Source organism: Rhinolophus sinicus, linkage group LG13 (genome assembly GCF_036562045.2).
Source record: "Rhinolophus sinicus isolate RSC01 linkage group LG13, ASM3656204v1, whole genome shotgun sequence".
Taxonomy (NCBI): Eukaryota; Metazoa; Chordata; class Mammalia; order Chiroptera; family Rhinolophidae; genus Rhinolophus; species Rhinolophus sinicus.
This window is the reverse complement of record NC_133762.1, coordinates 15,515,831-15,534,315: the sequence shown is the minus strand read 5'-3', so window position 1 is coordinate 15,534,315 and position 18,485 is coordinate 15,515,831. Positions and strand designations below refer to the sequence as shown.

General features: G+C 59.5%; 1 protein-coding gene and 1 long non-coding RNA gene across 8 annotated transcripts in view; one reads left to right on the top strand and one right to left on the bottom strand.

Moving 5' to 3' along the window:
• Window positions 1-18,485, bottom strand: part of RASGRF1 (Ras protein specific guanine nucleotide releasing factor 1) — a 63,479-nt gene that overhangs the window by 19,777 nt on the left and 25,217 nt on the right. For all 7 annotated transcript variants that reach the window (XM_074317371.1, XM_074317369.1, XM_074317372.1 and 4 more), the window contains exons 6-15: window positions 15,400-15,479; window positions 13,928-14,121; window positions 13,578-13,687; window positions 9,946-10,064; window positions 8,147-8,307; window positions 5,232-5,295; window positions 4,760-4,896; window positions 3,453-3,535; window positions 2,102-2,350; window positions 752-1,125 (exon numbers count right to left, since the gene is read on the bottom strand). In XM_074317371.1, coding sequence (XP_074173472.1) covers window positions 752-1,125; window positions 2,102-2,350; window positions 3,453-3,535; window positions 4,760-4,896; window positions 5,232-5,295; window positions 8,147-8,307; window positions 9,946-10,064; window positions 13,578-13,687; window positions 13,928-14,121; window positions 15,400-15,479 — 1,571 coding nt within the window. The remainder of the gene's footprint in view (window positions 1-751; window positions 1,126-2,101; window positions 2,351-3,452; window positions 3,536-4,759; window positions 4,897-5,231; window positions 5,296-8,146; window positions 8,308-9,945; window positions 10,065-13,577; window positions 13,688-13,927; window positions 14,122-15,399; window positions 15,480-18,485) is intronic.
• The window catches only part of LOC141568081 (uncharacterized), a 91,692-nt gene continuing 78,081 nt past the window's right edge, over window positions 4,875-18,485 (top strand). Inside the window, exons 1-4 of the long non-coding RNA XR_012491087.1 lie at window positions 4,875-5,186; window positions 5,898-6,211; window positions 10,890-11,002; window positions 16,314-16,465. This is a non-coding gene — a long non-coding RNA (uncharacterized LOC141568081). The remainder of the gene's footprint in view (window positions 5,187-5,897; window positions 6,212-10,889; window positions 11,003-16,313; window positions 16,466-18,485) is intronic.

Genomic DNA, 18,485 nt, shown 5'->3' with positions numbered 1-18,485 from the left:
ATTTTATTACAGGTTCCGCTCTGGCATGGTGAGATCTGGTCACAAATGCGACGTCTCTGGTCCTCGGTTTCCCCAATTAGAAAGTGAGTGCAGTTGTACTTGACCTTTCTGAGAACCCAACGCAAGCGACAGGGGGTCTCTTTATGAAAGAACGGCCATCTTTGCGTGCACACACACTGTTTGGTGCGCAATTGGACAGGTGCAGGGGCCAAACCACCCAAACAGATGCCCTTGCAGGACGGTCAGGAGGCTCGAGAGCAGGGCGGGCCCCGCACCATGGCAGCCAATGCCCCACACCCAGCGTTCCAGGTGGGCAGGCCCCCAAGCCGCTTTTCCCAGCCCCTCAGTCTGGCCTGCTCTGTTCCCTTTGTCTCGTGTTCTCCCTCCTGCTAGTGAAACCCTGCATCTAGTGGCCACTGCAGGAGGCCTCCTCTGACTCCTCACGGTGTCCCCACCATCCTGCGTGCCCTCGAGTGTCCCTCTAACACAGCACATATCAGGCGACCACGTGTCCCAGTCCGGTCCTGCTCCTCAACCAGACTGACTCTGGGAGGTGGGAGTGAGGACTGACGATGACGGGCCCGGCCCGGGACATGTCCCCTGCGGGAGGAAGCTGTCGCCAGGGCCCTGGGCATCTCTGCAGCCGGGGCTCCCACATGGCCCTGCCCAGATGGCACGGCCACCGCGGTCTGGCCGGGACCTCCAGGCTCCCCTCCTGCCCCACGAGGGCCCATCAGCCAAGCGCACTCACTCTGCCTGCTGGGGGCTGAAGGGTCTTCCGGCTTCTCGGTGGGCATGTCGCCCTCGTCTGCAATCTTGTTGGCAAAGCCGCCGGACACGTAGAGCTTGCTGGTGTCCAGCGTGGCCTTGCCGAAGGGCGACATGGCGGAGTACATGCTGGTGTAGCCGTTGGGGCTGCAGCCCAGGGCGGCCAGGTCCAGGGCCTTGCCGCCTGTGATGATGGGGATGTTGAGGGAGAGCTTCCGCCGGCGGCCGGGCGATGCCGTCTTGGTGATGGACAGCGGCGGGGGCGAGGAGAACTTGCGGGTGGCACGCGGGGACTTTGGGGGGTCGCCGTACAGGAGCTTGTTGTTCTGGCCGCTGGCGAACAAGAGCTCCAGTGACCTGTAGGGAGGGCAGGATGTGACAAGGAAGGGTCAGTGTGGCCTGGCCGCCTGCCCAGGCCTGGGGTCCCCTGGCTCTGGTTGGGGTCGGGGAGGCTCTGCCTGCTGTGAAAGGAGGGGCGGCCTGCTGGCCCCCCAGGAAGGACCTGGCCTGGTTTCCAGGCACACCCCATCCTGCTTGTGGGGTCTCTCCTGCTTTCTCAGGGCCCCTGGGAAGCAGACTGCTGGGGCGCAGAGCAGAGCAGCAGGACGTGTGCCCCGCGAGGCTTGAAGGACTGGGGGGGAGGGGGGGCGGGACGGGACCGGAGTTGCATCCGGGCGTGGGCTCCGGCAGCAGAGGTGTGGGCAGGAGGCGGCCGGCTCCAGCCTTCAAGCCCAGGTCTTGGGCTCAAATCTGAGCCCAGCTTGGCCTCCTCACGGCCCTGGGGAGGTGGCGTGATGCAGGAGCTCTGCTCCAAACAGCTCTGGAGCCAGGCCTGGCCCGTGTCTCACCTGGGGCGGAGGAGCAGGGCGTCCACAAGTGTCACCCAGAATCAGACAGAGGTGCGCACAAGAGGGCGCCATGAGACCAGGGCCCTGGGTTCAAGTCCCCACTGAGCCACAGACTTCTGGGGGCTCTGGGCCCCCGGGGGCTAAGGTGGCCTGGCCTGCACAGCGCTGAAACACCCCAGGGCTCCCAGGGGTCCCTCTTCTGTTTAGAGTGGATGCGGCCCACAGAGAGGCGGTTAGGGCCCTTGTGTCTTTCCCTCCAGCCCTTCCTTTCTTCATCCGGAGGCTGGGGAAGCTGTCCTTGGAGCCTGGAGGAGGCGCTGAGCCCTCCCCGCTCTTGGCTGGGCTCCTGGGGAGGCCCCGCCCCCGCCCCGCCGCGCCCCGCCCCCCGCCCCGCCCCCGCCCCGCCTACTTCCCCGCCCACCGCCCGCCCGGGCCCCGCCCCGCCCACCGCGCCCCGCCCACCGCCCGCCCACCACCCCACCCACCTGGCGGGGATGGCGCTGATGGGCTTGCGGTAGATGGCGATGAGCTTGTCCAGGACCACGACGGCCGTGGTGAAGACGCGGTAGGAGTGCAGGAAGGTGTTGAGGAAGTCGATGCTGAGGAAGCGCAGGTCGGTGAGCCGCTCGAGCAGCCGCCCCACGCTGGCGTAGCGGATCTGCAGCACCTTGCAGGAGTTCATGGTCTTGCTGAAGCGGATGTCCACGTCGTCGCAGTACAGGGACGCGTCGGACCTGGGGGGGCGCTGCGCTGAGTGCCCCGGCCAGGCCCGACAGGAGGCCGCGGGCGGCCGCCGCTGAGGGCCCACGGGCTGGTTCGGGGAACAGGGCAGTCCCCAGGAAGGATGGGCTGCGACCCCTTTTCGCAACGGCACCCTGAGAACCGGCCTTTGTAAAACTCCCAGATAGAAAAGAAAAGCTTAAAAATGACGTGCGGCTGAGTCACAAGACATAAGGAAAGCTGTTCGCACAGACACGTGGGCCCGAGTATGCACGGCTGTGTCATTCAGATGGCCAAGCACCCCATCTTGTGGAAGGCACCCCAGTGTCCACCAACGGACGAGAGGATGAACAAAACGTGGGCCAGCCACACCTGGACGCACGCACGGACGCGCGCACGGACACACTGCAACGTGGATGCACCGTGCTCAGTGAGAGAAGCGTCACGGAAGGCCATTCCGTTCACAGGAACCGTCCAGAACAGGCACCTCACGGACAAGACAGTGCAGTGGCGACTGCCGGGGACTGGGGGACGAGGGGCGTGGGGCTGAGTGCCAGTAGGTGCGGGGTTTCTTGTTGGGGTGATGGAAGTATTGTGATATTAGGTAGTAGCGATGCTCACACAACACAGTGAATACACTAAAACACACCCATGGGTGGAGGCCAGGGAGCCAGTGGCCCCCAGGTGGGGCAGGAGGGGACGAGCACACGTGCTGGGGGGCAGACGCTGGAGGAGAGGGGCTGCCCTGCCGAGGGGGCTCGGAGAGCTGTATCAGAAGGACACCAGCCCTCCTCCCCGCTGGGGTTGCTCAAACACTGGCCCTGGACGCCTGCATTTTTCTGTGTCCTCATTTTGTAATTAGGAAAAGAACAACAGTTATTTTAAAAAGGGGCATACATTTCCCTTATGTTGTATTTTAAGTAGCCTAATACAAAAATCTACCAAGCAAAAGCCAACATCCAAATAGACATTAGCACATTAGCTCAAAACAAACAACGCCAAAGCGCTGACACCCAGCATCCTCGAGCCCCAGCGCTGGCGGCCGGGACCGGCCACGCCCCTGCGTCACCGTGCAGCCCTCAGGGGCCTGGCCCAGACGAGGTTAAGGGCACTTACTTAATCATCTGCGGCACTGTGACCTTGGAGTTTTCCTCAAAGGCGTTCATCATGAGCCCATTACACCGGATGTTGTCCACACACTGGAATCAGAGCGAGAACCTGGTGTCAGAGCCACGGTCTCCATTCTGGGCCTCGGCCCAGCGGGGGCTCTGCCAAGTGAGAGGGTCGCGTGCCCCGCCAGACACAGGTGCTCAGGCCTCCAGGGCACTGGCAGGGGCAACGCAGAGCACGCCTGGGATGCTGGATGGAAGCCAGCCCCCACTCGGGGACGTTTTGGGGGCTTCCCTGGCCTCCCTGGGCCTGTTTCTCTGCCTGCAAAATGGGGATAGTAACTCCGACCTCGCTGGGTTGTTTGCAAAACAGGAGCGGCTGACCCTGGCCACTCTGGCTGACCTCTGAGGTCCAGTGTCAAGGACAAGGTCAGACCCGCCGTGGTCTGGGTCACTCTCCTTGGGAGGCCGGCCCAGCAGGGCCCCCGGCCCCTGCCCACCATGGTGCCTGTGCTCTGATGGTGCGATGGCTTTCCCTGTTAGATCTGCTGGCACCAGGGGAACAGATGACAGTACATTACGCTCAGCCTCTGAAAAGATTCCAGACGCAAAGTTTGCTTTGAATGAAAAGTACCGACCGTTTCCGTGTGTGTGTGACTTTCCCCCTTCACACTGCTCCCTGCCCCAAGCCTTTACATTGCTACCACGAGAGGGTTTCTTCTTGGCACAGGGGTAGGGGGCTCTGTGGGGGCACATCACAGAATCTGCTGGTTTCGAGGGTGTCTGTTGGGGGTCAGAATCACTGGGGAGTGGCAGAGAGGGTGTGTGCCCCCGGGACCGGCCACGCTCCCAGTGGGGGACCGGCCTGAGCACTGTCGCAGGCAAAAATGGAGGCTAGACCCGTCTACACAGTGGATGCTGGGCTCTGCGGGGCCCTTGCTCTCCCTCTCAAAGCTCTGCTATGTCCCACATCTGTGGGTTGTGGTGCTCAGGCTTTTCTGTGCACTTCAATGACCATGTGCTGAAATGCAGATTCCCAGGTCCCTTGCGGGGGGGGGGTGTCTGCGGGGATCAGGAATCTGGAATTTTAAGAATCACCGTAGCAGATGACCCAAATACAAGGGGTTCCCAGACACCACTTTGCGAGTGTCCCAGGGGACTCTGCCAAGCAGATGGGATGGCTGGGCTCAGCCTCGGTGGGGGCTGTGCCTGGAGGACACTGCCATTTCCATGGGAACCCTGCAGCTGCCCCCAGACCCCAGCCAGCTCAGGCATGAAGTGACCACTGGCTGGGAGGAACAGTGCGCTGCTCACCTGGCTGATGTCACTGGTCCACGCTGCCTTCTCCTGCCTGGACGAGGCCACCAGGATGACTGTGAAGGGCGGGGCATCCTTCGGCTCCACCCCAATCTTAAAATCCAGGCGGTCTGTGTCCTGGCCCGGCCCTTTGGCTTCCAGTTACAAAACAGGAGTTAGCAGAATGAGCGAGGGCCCTTTCGGAGCTGGAAACGCTCGTAATGGTTCACCCATGGGGGCGGGCACCAGGCTACCGGCTCCTTTCAGAACATTTATCTCTTTCCTAAGGTGAGGGAGCCCCACTTCATGGATGGGGGAACCAAGGCCTGGAGCACAGAAGCAGCTGACAAGCATGAGGGACAGTGAAGGGACCTGAGGAGCCCCGTGCAGGAGAGGGGCCCCACCTGTCAGCATCCTCCCTCCCTCCCCACGGATGCCTTTCCTGGTGAGCGAGCGAACGCGTACCTGTGTGAGCAGCTTCCACACCTACCTTCTTCCTCCGTGCTTTCTGGGTCCTCCAGCAAAGTGCAGTCGATGAGGGACACGACTCCATTCTGAAAAAGAGTAGGGGGGCGCATGCCGGCTTAGGAGTCTCAGGATATTGGGGCTGGGGGCGGTTTGGACAGTGAGCATGAGTGTAGACGTGTGCGTGCGTGCGTGTGTGTGTGTGTTCCAAGAGGGTATTTTGTTTTTCAACTTGAGGGATTTTATCTTGATCTAAGAAGTCCAATGAAGTGGATCGCACAGGACTGTCTCCGAGTGGCCTTCCCGAAGGAGGTTCAAGGTCGGCTGGGGTGGGGGTCCAGGAGCTGGCCTCTTCTCGCCCCTACCTAATCCACAGAAGCTTGAAAGCTCCACTCTGGGCCAAAGCCCTCCTGTTACCACAGGGAGATAGGCCCATTTTACAGACCGGCACAGGTATTGTTATTCTGATCATACAGACGAGGAAATGAAGGCAGGGGGCTAAGTTCTGGCCCAAGGTCACCCAGGAGTGGGACGGGCCTGAGAGCCTCAGGGCCCCATCCCAGCCCCAGGTCAGCCCTGGTTTCCATTCCTAGGGCTACTGGGCAAATGCCTGCCATCCCTGGGTGTGAGCCTCTCGACACTGTGGTGGGAAATCAGTAACGACGGTTGCCTCCTCCTCCCTTCCCCGCAGGTGGGCCCTGCACAGTGAAGCAGTGGACACTGCAGCCTCCCGCTGGCTCTCATCTCAGTCGCTGGTGCTGGGGGAAGCCAGCTGCCATGCACGAGGGCAGATCTCAAGTGCGGAGCCGAGACCTCCAGCCCACAGCCGAGCAGAGAAGGATCCGGCCCCAGTGTCGCCTGCAGGGACACCCCAGCCATCCTGTCTGCAGCCGCCTACGAGGACCCAAACCACCAGGCTCCTGGTTTCCTGACCCACAGAAACTGAGGCAATAAACGTTGGTTTTAAGCCACTATGTTTGGGAATAATTTGCTACACAGCAACAGGTAAGTGATATAACTGACGACAATAGGCTGATCTCTATTTGAAAATGTTCACAGGGCGGCTGTCACCCAGGAGGCCGGGGGAATGAAGGACGCAGCCGAGGGGCCCCAGATCCTGCCTGTGCGTCTCGGTTTGCTCTGTGTGGCCCTGGGTGACCCCCAAGCCTTGCTGGGCCTCGACTGCCCAGCGATGTCACTGGGCTTGATAACCTTGGGAGCCCCATCCAGCCCTGATGTTCTCTTACTGGTCGTTTTAAATCTTGTGGCTTTGTAGCGTGCTCCCTTGGGCAGGGACTTAGGGCCTTCTACTTCCAACTGCGGTATTTAGAGAAGTGGTCTGAATTCTAGTTTATGGTTTAAGAGTGCAGACTCTGGCTCCAATCCCAGCTCTGCCCCTTGCTGGCTTCCAGACGTCTCAGTTGCCTTATCCATAGAATGGGGAGGGTGATAGTCTCTGCCTCAGGGGTTGTCGTAGGAATGAAATACACCTGAAGTGTTTGGGGTGGTGCCTGGCCCATGTCATCAGTGTACGACGGCCTGCTGCTGTCACAACCACACTGTCACTTCACTGGGCTTCATGCTTTGCACGCTCCCTCACTTGGTCCTCACAGACCTCCCCTGAGCAGGTGTTCTCATCCCACTTGGCAGATAAGTAAACCGAGGCTCGGTAAGCTCATGCCTCTTGACTGAGGTCATCCACTGACTGGCAAGTGGCTGGAATCTGAGAGGTGTTTCCATGTTCTTCCCCAAACTCAAATTAGGCAAAATGCACAAACATTAAAACATGCACTTCCGGGCTTTCAGAGCAAGAGGCTGCCCGCCACTGTCCCCCGGTGTGGACGAGCCTTTCACAGCAGAGACCGCAGGTCTAATGCCGAGTGAAGCTTTGCTTGACACAACGTGGCTGACACTGGAGTCCTAGATGTTTGTACATCAGTGTCCCCATGCGCAGCCAAGCAGCTACTGTGCCAACACGACAGCGTGGGCACCGTGCTCCCCGGAGCCACCTCCTATCTGCTCTGCCGGAGGCCTGGAGGGACGGCTCCCGGGAGCTGTGGCCTCATTACGGGCACCTCTGGCCTATCCAGGCCACCGGTGCTCAGATTTGAAATCCGCAGAAGCGAGTTTCCAATCATCAAGTGCTTCCTGCTGTGCCGAGTGGGTCTCCGTGCTCCTGCCTGCGCCTGTGAGGACAGTCACCCGTTTACAGGCGAGGGACTGGGCTGGACATGAGGAGGGTCTTCCCATGTGCTGTCAGGAGATTCTGGAGATTCTGGGCTAAGCGGCACAGCAGGGGCTGTTTCACAGGCTGTGAGGGACACGAAGGAGGTCTGCCTGGGGGAAGAGGCTGAGCCCATGAGGGGACGGCATGAGCCAAGGCCCTGGGGTCGATGAGGAAGCAGGAGGGGCTTCGAGGTACTTATTCCCTCCTGCCTTTAGGGATGGACCAGGTAACTGTGTGGGGTCTCGTGGGGCCGCCTGTGTGAGCAGCCAGCAGCCCGCAAGCATTGCCTGCCCTGCGTAGGGCCCCCCTGCTGTGGGGTGAGCTCTGAGAGGGCGCTGGGAGGGGCTCTGTCTGGGCTCCTTTTGATGGGAGAAGAGAGAGAGAGGCTGTGGGCGCTGCTGTGGCCTTCACCCAGCCCGGTGCCATAGCGCCCTCCCCCCACACGTGCATGTGCGTGCGCACGTACAAGCATACACACGCAGGCCTTGTAGGGGCCTGTCGCGCTCTCTGGCGGCTCTGCCCCGGCTCCGGGCCCGAGGGGGAGCCCCTGGGGTGTTGACACTCACCTTCCCACCTCCGTGAGCTCTCAGCACAACACCAGCCATTCTAGGCAGCTAGGCTCGTGCGTGACACCCGTCCCTGCCCTCTTGCCCACGTGGGTTAGGGCCTGCCTGCCCCCCCCACCCCCTGCGGCCCCTCCCGCGCAGCCCCACCTTGGTCAGATGGAGCTTCCCGCCGGAGCCTCTGGTGCAGATGATGAGGTGCTTGGAGAACAGGAAGCACTGCCGCTCGCCCTCCTTCTTCAGGGACAGAGACCCCAGCCGCCCCCGGGTGATCTTGCCCTTCTCGGACATGGGCACCTGGATGAGGGAGCCTGCGGGCGGAGGAGAGACCCTCAGGGAGCCGGCGGGCAGAGGAGAGAGACCCCGACTGACCCAGCTGCAGGGCGAGCCTCCGGCCTCGGGGGCGCTGAGGTGGCTGTGGGACTGAACTAGGAACCAGCGGATCCTGGTTCTCAGTCCCTCTCACAAACCTGCACCCGGGACACGCCCTCCAGCCCCTCTGCAGGGCCAGGTGGCAGGGACAGGGGTGGGGAATGACCCCCCCAGGCAGGAAGTGAGGGCATGAACCCTGTGGTGAGAAGAATGCAGGCTGGGGGTCTGAGGGTGGCAGGGGCTGAACAAGTGCGGGGCTGGCTCTGCTCAAAGGGGCATTAGCAAGGTCCAAGGGCACCTGCTGCCACATGCAGCTGTGGCGTGGTGGACGGCACCCCTCCGTCGGGCAGGCTGTGTGGCACGAGCCCCACCCTCAGCCCAGCGCCTGAAGCCATCACTGGCAGAGCAGGTCCCCAGCCCTAACACATCTATGTACCTGTGAAGTCGGCCCCCAGTGCTGCCTCCTGGGGAAGCCCTCCCTGACTGCCTGCTCCTGCTCCGGCCACTCTGCCAGCTGCCTACACCCACTACGGCCCGGACCCCTTTCCTGCATGGTGTCCTCACGGCCTCCCTGCACAGTCCACTTCAGGGGTGTGGGTCTGTTCTCTGGGTGCCCCTGGAAGCCCAGAAGGGCAGGCATCAGTGTTGGCTGCCTGACTGAACAAGTGAGAAAGGGCTTGCCAGGCCCCCGTTTCATCTCCAGGTCACTGCTTTCGCTCAGAGCCATGGAGTAGATTCCTGGTCTGTGGGGACACTGCCCACCCCATGAGAAGGAATTCTTCAGGCCATTTCTAGCTTGGGCCCAGTGCAGCTCAGGGGAGATGGCTCGGCTCTGCAGGTCACAGGGCCACACGTGGGCTCAGAAGAAACTCCACGGTGACGATCCCCTTGCTAAGGGTAGCAGAGGCCAGAGACAGCTGCATGGGCCAGCGGGAGGTGCTGGCAAGCTTTCGTCTAATCAGACGGTCCCACTCTGAAGTGGGGTGACCTCTGGGGCATGCACGCAGAAGCTGAGCTTTCCACTGAACGTGAGAGCGGAACCAGGTGACCCGCAAATGCACTGCGCCTCTAATGTCCCTGAGTTGGCAGCCAGTCCCTCTGTCACAGCCTGTACCCGCCCCTCTCCACTTTGCCCCCAGGTGAGCGGAGGCCACGGGAGACGGAAACATTCTTCCCAGAAGAACCACTATGGTCACGGCCTCCCCACGGGGCCGAGGGACTGATCCACGCTGATTCCTCTCCGACACTGAAAATGCTGTGATTCATGGGGCTGGTGCGTGTCTGTCCTCACCCTGCACCCCTGTGCCTCCCGCAAAAGGACACGTCACTGCTTCCTAGGACATAGAATACGTGACAAGAAGCCCACTGGGAAGCCTGATGTTCACGTCTGGACAGGAGACTGCACACCAGCAACGCTTGCTTCTGTGCACAGACACCGGCGTCCACCTGCAGCTGTCGCAGCCCCCGCAGCCCGCGCCCTCACAGCAGGCTGGCCGCTGCAGCAGCCATGCCGACCGCCGGCATCGCACAAGGCGCCGGCCCCCCAGGGCCAGGGCGCGGCCGTGCGGAGGCCCTACCTTGCCTCACGAAGGTCTGGCTGGTGTCCAGGAGGATCTCGCAGCCCTCCGTGATCATGCGCTCGATGGCGAGGTTTTTCCGGATGTTCTCTGTCTCGCTCACTTCATCATGCATTATCCTACGGGGGCAAGAAACGGCAGTCAGGGACAGGCAGCCACCGCCGCCAGAGAGGCGGGGATGCGGGGCCCTGCCAGATTTGGGGGGTCCGGCACTGGGATGCCCACGAGCCCGTGACAAAGCGGTGGAGCAGGCATGTCGTGGCTGCCATCGGTGTCTCATTGTATCTGTCTGACAGCCCAAGGAGGCCGGTGGACTAGTTCACAGCTAGGGAGCAGGTCTCTCCGATTTAAAGACTGAAGCATGTAGGGGACAGATGGAAGCATTGCGAGGAGGTTGGGAGTCAGCAGACGGCCTTTGTTCATTAACCTGTCACTCAGCCGACAGTCAGCCTGGGCTACATCCAGGCACAGAGGCTCTTTCCTGCCTCAGGGCCTTTGTACTCGCTGTTTCCTCCCCCGGAAGCTCTTTATAGGGTTGTCATCCTAACACTGGGTCTGGATGGGCTTATTTGGTAGGCCCGGCAGTACAGCCGGCTCAGGGAGGACCGACGGCAGTTACCTCTGTCCGCTCTGGGACATCTGGGCGGGACGCTGACACAGCCAGCCCGCTCGCTGAAGCTATACTAGACCATGGTCTTATTCCTGTTCTGCCGGCTGCAACACCATGCGTGTCCACGAGGTGGCAGCATTTACGTGCTTTTTAGCAATACCGTAGGTGGGAAATGCCAACGTGAATTGGGGACTTTGCTAAGAGCCTTGAAGGATTCCCAGGAGACTGAGGAAAGTAGTGGGACAATTTTGTGTGCGTGGTGTAGGAAAATACCCCCATCTGCTCCTGTCAGAGCCTTAGTAATTCTGTTTCTTCCTCCTGTGTGTTGTTACAGGGCTACCTCAATGGGCACCGGAATGGCTTATTTTCAGAGGACGTGGCAATGCATCTGGCTCAGGGAGCACTGCCGTCAGTGACTTTTGTAATCCCGGCAGTCTGCGACAGAAGGTGACACACTAGCCCCCCCATCTGAAAATACAGACCACTGTCCTATCCGTCCCCTTTCTGCGGGCTGCAACACCACGCTTGCCCACGAGGTGGCAGCATTTACCTGCTTTTCAGAACTACGAAGCGGTACCTGGGTTTTCGAACGTAACCTGTTCTGGAAACAGGCGCAGTTTCCCCATACAAAGCAATGCAAGATGGATTAATCTGTTCCAGACCTTTAAAATCAACCCCCAAAACCGCAAATTTACCATGAATTTTACTATCTAATGATACCATAGATCCATAAAATTTACGGCGTTTGTAAACTGAAATGTTTGTCAACGGAGACGTTCGAAAACCAAGGTACCACTGTACCTTTGGTGGGAAAAGAACCAGTTGGGGACTTTGCTAAGAGCCTTGATGTGTTGGGGAGGGGGAGTTGGGGATTGTTCGGTGAAGGTCTTGGCAAGTACCCCGGCTACTCTAAGAAATTCCAATGCCTCACATATTTTTAGTTGTCCGTGAACTTCTGCCACGAAGCTTGCAAACTTCTCTCTATTTCAACCCCAGTAAGGAGTTGTAAGGTGCGATGACACTGGTACAGGTGGGTTTGTGGTTGAAGGAGTCAGCCTGATGGTGAGGCGGTCACTCTACCACCGTGGTCCTCAGTTTCCCCATCTGGGAAATACTGCGGTGAGGGTTAATACCGTGTATCTTACGTGCCAACCCTCTGCCTGGCCGATGACAGGTGCTTGAAAAGGTGCTGCTCATACTCCCGTTACCATGGCTGTGTTAGTTATCAGACTGGGGCCTCGACATATGGTCTTTCCCTCAGGGCCTCAGGCCCCCTCCCCCCCAAGAATGCTCTGTGGAAGGCCAGGCCCAGGAATCTAGGGTGTGTGTGCATTCCCTGGATGGGGTTCAATTCTGGAAGTGGCCAAGGACAGTCAGCCCCATTTCTCTTGATGAGGGTGGGGACTGGGTGAGGGGGTGCGTTTGGTCAAAATCAAAGGGGGGATTCTGCAGCAGCAGCAGGAGTTTTTGGTAGACGTGTGTAACTGCCCGTCGGGACGGGGCCGACCCCAGGCTGGGGTTGGTGTGGGGTCCCACGCTGCATACGCAGCTCGGGGCTCTGGGGAGGCAGCTCAAGTCCAGGGCCTGAGGAGAAAGCCAGTTACTTACCAGTGAGCACAGGAAATGGGGGTTTGGCAGAAATGGGGGGCAGAGGGCCGAGCTGGGAAAAAGCCAGCCCCAGGAAGAGTGTTTGAGCGCAGCAGGGGAGTGGTTGTGTGAGCCCCCCCTGGGCTGGGGGGCTCTCCTCAGCCCCCGGGGGAGGGAGAGATGTCATAGCAACAGGAAGCCCTCCTCTGTGTGGGTCCAAGTCCACATGCAGGTGATGTTGGAGGGGGAGGGGGAATGGGAGAGCAGGAGGCACCCCAGGGCCCTGGGAAAGGGAGTCAGGGACTTTAGCCAAAGAGTTTGGCAGCCGTGTGCCACCTGCCCGGGATAAGCATCTGGCAGTGACAGGAGCCTGGCTGCCTCACCGGGTCCCAACTCTGCTTTGGGAAGGGTGTGTAGGATTTGGCTGCCCGGGGCATGGCAGGCCTGTGGGACCCCCGCCCCAATCACGTCCTGATGACCGCCTCGCCCCGGTCATTCTCTCTGAGCCCGTGGGAACCCCAGAGGCCGTTTCGGGCACTGAGTGTTCGGCAGCGCTGGGAGCGGGGCTGACGCTCCCTTAAAGCTCTGGCAGCCCGTCTCTGAGTACGAGGCCGGGGCCTTCTCGTGGCCTCCATGGGCTCAGCCCTAGCGCCCATCTCGTTTCTGCCTAAACTCACTCCCTCGGTGACCTCACCAGCTTGTGATTTGAAACACCATCTGAGCTGATGACACCGAGAGTCTCCTCCCCTAAAGTCCAGACTCGAACCCCTCCTCCTGGTGTGTCACCTCCTCCATGTGGTCCATCTCCAGGTCAAGACACCTCAGGAAACTCCAGCGAAGCAGGAGCAGCCCCTGCACTTTTCTCTCTCAGTGAAACGCACCCTCCTTTGCTCAGCCACAATCTCGGGCTCACCCTGAGCCATCTCCTGTCTCCCGTCTCATCCATCAGAACTGCACCTTCCAAACATGCGCAGTCTAAGCCTCCTCCTCAGCCCCTAGCATCACCGTCACTGCGGCCTGGCATCGGCGGCACGGCCCCGGGTCCCCGCTGGTCCCTGCTTCCGCCCTTGCGAGGAAGCTGGCCTGGGCTTCTGGGCCTGACGTGAGGGCCCGTCTACCCACCGCCTGGCCTGCGTTGACTGGAGCCCTGGGCACATGAGGGCCCGTCCCCCGGGTCCCCTCGGGGCTCCTGTAGCTACAGGCTTTTACACACTGACACTGGGGAGCAGGGGAGATGGCCCACGTGAGTGCCCAGGGCCCTTCCTCGGGCTCCGCCTGTGCCCTCCCCCCAGTGCTCACGTGGGCTTGAGCTGGAATCCGGGGGACAGGATCCTCCGCGGGTGGGTCCCCCGGAATCCCACCCCGTACATGAGCGGCACCGTCTGGAGCATCCTTGGCCCGGGCCTGTCGCCCGGTGGGGCCGCAGCCGGCTCACCTGGACAGCTCCTCCAGCTTGGACTTGGCGTAGTCCAGGCTGTTGCGCTCGACGTGCTCGTGGGGAGTGTGGGCCAGGAGCTCGTGCAGCGTCAGGATGTACCTGGGGATCTGTGGCGGGGACAGGGACAGGGACAGGGACAGGGACAGAGCAGCATTGGCAGCGGTTCCCAAGTCCGAGGACACCTGCAGGAGGCAGGGCCCCTGACGGAGGTGTCCCCCCCCCCCCCCCCCCCCCGGCTTCCTGCTTGGCGGAGGGACAGGCCTGTGCCGGGCGGCGGCCCTGACCCCGTCCTCCAGGCAGCCCAGAGCAGGCCCCCCTCCGGGACTGGCCCCCTCCCCGGCCCCCACCTGGAACATGGGGTAGGTGAGGAAGGTCTCCAGCGTCCGCTCCTCGCAGTCGGGCTTCGCCTCGTAGTGCTTCAGCAGCTTGTCAAAGTCGCGGTTCTGCTTGCAGTGGGCCAGGATCTGCAGGCTGTACTGGTGGTTCCGCACGAACTCCTGGTAGATGTTGAGCATGGGCAGCAGGATGTCGAACAGGTCGGCTGTAAGGAGGGGGGCTCAGCGGGCGGCCGGGCTGCTCCCCGCCCCGCGAGGCCGGGCCAGGGCCAGGCGCAGGCCCCACACAGCCTGGCACGGCTGCCCGGGCTGGGACAGCAGACTCAGGTCTGGAGAGATGGGGCCGTCTGGTCTGACACGTAGATTGGGCGTCAGAGAGGAGGTGTGGTGGGTGCTGTGCTGTGCCGTGCCGGCACCCCGAGGACCCAGCCACTGTCTCCCCAGCTGCCGGGCTCCCAGCGGGGTCGTCCCCTGCCAGGCACTGCTGCTCCGAGCCAACGGAAGCTGCCTTGCACAAGTCACACCCCACCCAATGGTGGGCCGGGGGGGGCGTAAAGGCCGCCCCCTGCCTCACACAGGGGCATCCCGAGCTTCGTGGGGTCAGCTGAAGCCCTGCTTGTAACTGTATCGCAGCCCCACTCCCCTCTGCCCAGACCCCCCAACGGCGTAATGCTGATGGCTCCCCACGAGGCCCCTTCCAGAGTGTCCCCCCCTGTGTCAGCCACCCAGCTGAGCTCACAAGGGCCAGTCCGTGCGTGGGTGGCCTGGAAGCACACTCGCATCCCAGGTCTTCCTGCCCTGGGACACACCCTCCTGAGCCTCTGTCCTTGACCTTCCAGAAGTCCCAGCTCTGCACCCCTGGTTCATGGAGGTGGGGCCCCAGCCCTGGACTCTCAAACCTGCCCTTCCGCTCTCGAGGGGATGGGCTGGACCCACAGCAACCTCCCTGACAAGCCCACACGCGCGGGCTCGGGAGCATTGTACAGCAGCGAGTGAGCACGCTTTCAGCGGGAGAAAACACACTAGAATGCGAAGTTAAAAAAAAAAAAACTACCCACAGCAAGATTCAAATTCTATCTTCAGTATGTTTACGATTATGTCAAGTAAGAAAAGAATGCCCCCATCTACACATAACGAAAAACTGGAAGAAAACACCCAAGGGTTTACAGTGGTGTCTTTGGGAGGCAGAACTATGGTGCATATTTTTAAATGTTCTCTACTTTCCTGGATTCTCAAATTTTCTCAGATGGGTACATAGATATTATTTTTAAAAGTGAAAGGCAGATAAGGAACTAAAAACATATCACTTTCTCCTAGAAATAGAGCTTCTGCCAACTGGTCTTTCCTATTCGGCTCCCGCTGAGGGATCCTGTGGGTTTTTCAGGGGCCACTGTGTTTCACTGTGGAAGGACGAAGTGCTGCCAGACTGGAGAGGGGCCTCGAAGGCGGGGGTGCGGGTGGGGCAGGAGGGGCGGGGGACTCACCCAGCACCAGCGTGGGCCAGCTGGAGATGCGTGCCTTGAGCCCCTGGTAGAAAATCTGGTGCAGAAACATGATGGTCTCGCTGGAAGAAAAGGCAGGGGTGAGGTGTGGCGGGGGGTGCCTGCCTCTCCCCCAGGTCCCGCGGAGCTGGGTCTGACAGGCATTTTTGCTCCAAAAAACGCATTAGAGCTGATAGTCCAGTTAGGTCTTATTTTCAGGGAAACATGGTGCGTTCCTGTTTCCGTTTGACATGTAAATACTTAACTCGAGTTTACTCTGGAGTAAGATGTGAATGAGGGATATAAACGAAAGCCTTCCCCAGTTTGGCTCGCCAGCTGCCCGGTGCCGTTTGTCAGATGCACCAGCTGCCAGGCTTCCATTTCAGTTACTAAATTTTCATACATCTTTACGTCTGTTTTTTGACTATTTTATTCTGATGGTCTATAGGTATATTTCATTGTTTCTAATGTATTTATAAACCTTTACCTTCTAATTGTAAGTAGGGAACATTTCTTTCACTGTTCTCTTTTCAGAACATTATCATCTAATTAGACGTATTTATTCCATCAGTCAAACTTTCAAATCATTTTGTGAGACTACTTTGATGGGAATTACATTAAATGTACAGCATATTTTGGGTGAGAGTGACATCTGTGTGACACGGAACCCTCCCATCAGCGTGCTGGCCCACTCTCTGTTTCTGCACAGCCTGCAAGCTTAGAAGGATTTTACATTTTTAAATGGTTGAAAAAAATCAAAGGACTAGTTCATGACATGTGAAAATTCTGTGCAACTCCCATTTTCGTGTCCCTAAGGAGAGCTGTATTGGAACTCACTGGGCTATGGATTGGCTGCTGAGGTCTGATGAGACTGTGGCCCATGAGGTCTAAAGCATTTCCTCTCTGGCCTTTCGCAGAAGTCTGCTGATTGCCAGGCTTTGTGACTGGAGTCCCTGAATTGTGCAGTTAACAGCTGGTGCAGCTGTGCTCTCTGGGCCTGCATCTGTCCACAGAGCGTCTGTGGTCCAGCGGAGCACCCAGGCACTAACGAAATCAACATTTACATGTGGTGAGTGCTCCAAAAGGGCCCCTGGGAGGGAACAACCTGGGAGCATAAGCCAGTGGTGACACGTGGCACGGGAGGTGGTCCGGGATGTGACATCCGAGAAAAGATGTGAAGAGTGAACAGATGGATGGCGGGTGGAAAGCTGGGTGGTACGAGTGTTCCAGGGACACACATGGTGTGGGGACAGAGCCCCAGAGAGCAGTTTTCAGGCTCTTGGCCTCACATGGAAAGGTGCTGGCTCAGTTATCAGATGGCCCTCCGCTGTGGCTGGGTGGCCACCAGTTGTTACCAGTTAGCCATTGGCCACTGACATAGCTGCCGTGGCTGCGTTCGGGGGTTGGCTGGTTGGCAGAGAGGCAGACGGCGGATCATGGCTGACAAGTGCAGTTAGCAAGTGGATGGCGGATATGGATCGTGTGGATCCTACTTCCTGTGTCTCGCCCGGCTGCTAGTGAGACGGATGCGGGAAGACCCCGCGTTGAGGTACTGGCAGATGTTTGCTTTTGTGTCTCGACCAGCCGCCATCGAGACTATAGTGGTATGACTCCCCTATGTATGGCTCCGTGGGTGTTCCTTTTAGGCCTCACCATGTCCTGCGTTCTTGTGTGGGGAGCGGGAGCTGAGACCCTGCATGACACGTGGGAAGGGGTGTGACCTGCCCAAGGCCAGTGCCAGGTAGACAGGCGGAGCCAGGCCCGCTGCCTGTGGCCAGTTTCTCCTCACGGGTGCAAACGCCCGTCCCTCCTCACCCCAGCCCATGCAGACATGAATTGCTGGTAGCAGGCCCCGCCACTTGGCCTTGTCCTTCTCGACCCACTGCCAATCAGAGCGGGCTTCACGATACAAACCACCTGTTCCCAGCACGTGTCACTGGGCCTGGCTTTTATGCAGGGAAATGGTCCACGTCTGTAAGCTCATCGTCTTGGCTGAACAAGGCTGCCACCTCCCATTCGAGAAGCACACAGGTAACCTATCCCCAGCCAACCTGGAGGGAGTCCTCTCTCTTTCCAGGGACCTCTTTTAATGAGCCCCAGCAAAGGAAATCACCACATTAGCCTCAGGTTTGGGGAAATGCCTTCTCATTAGAAGGGGGGCCTGCAGCCTCTGCCTTTGGCTCACACGTGATACCAGACTGTGCTGTGGCCGCAGGAGGGAGAGCCAGGGGCTCACATCCACAGCACTTTCACGGTGCGTGGGAAGGCTGGGCCCACATGCGCGGCAGGGGGCATGCAGGCCCGACCCCCGCTGTAAGGAGTCTGGGTGCGGGTGCGGCCCGAGGAGGACCGGGTTTAACGGGAAGCACAGGCCTTCAGGCCGCAGCCCTCCCGGGTCGCTGTGTGCCCTCGAGCACATCCCGTCACCTCTCTCAGCCCCTGTGCCAGCCTCGGGAGGCGTTTCTGAGGATTGGAAACCCCGCAGCCACGTGCCGACAGGGAGCCTGGCACAGAGCAGGTCCCACAAAGCGACCCCTTACTGTGGTGTGGTCCTTGCATGCACACCTGCACGTTGCCAGCTGGGGCTAACGAAAAAATAACCTTCGCTGTCCTTCATGCTCCTGCAAAACGGGGTTAAGATAGTGAAGCTTACGCTGTACCTATACCCGACAACCACACGGGGAGGTGGGGTGACCCCCAGGCCGTCATTTTCTAGTTCTCCCCACCCCCACCCTGGTGGGGGAGGAGGGAAGCCAGAGCATGTGATGCATCCCTGAGCCATTACAGGTTTTTCTTACTTAATACAGTAGGAAAATACAGTAAAACACACAGATGGACTTTTGGTGTTGAACCAGCCTTGGATTCCTGAGCTCAATTCTACTCGGTTGTGAGCGAGTATCATTTTCATGTTTATGGATTCAATTTGATGCTATTTTGTATCTATGATCACAGTGTCTGGTTTTGGTAACCGAGTAATGCTGGGCGATGCGGTGACTTGGGCAGTTTCCCTCCACTTTAGACTTGTATTTGGATGTGGGCCTTTACTGTTACCCCTGTAAGAGGAGGCACCATTCCTGGGTCAGGGGTTT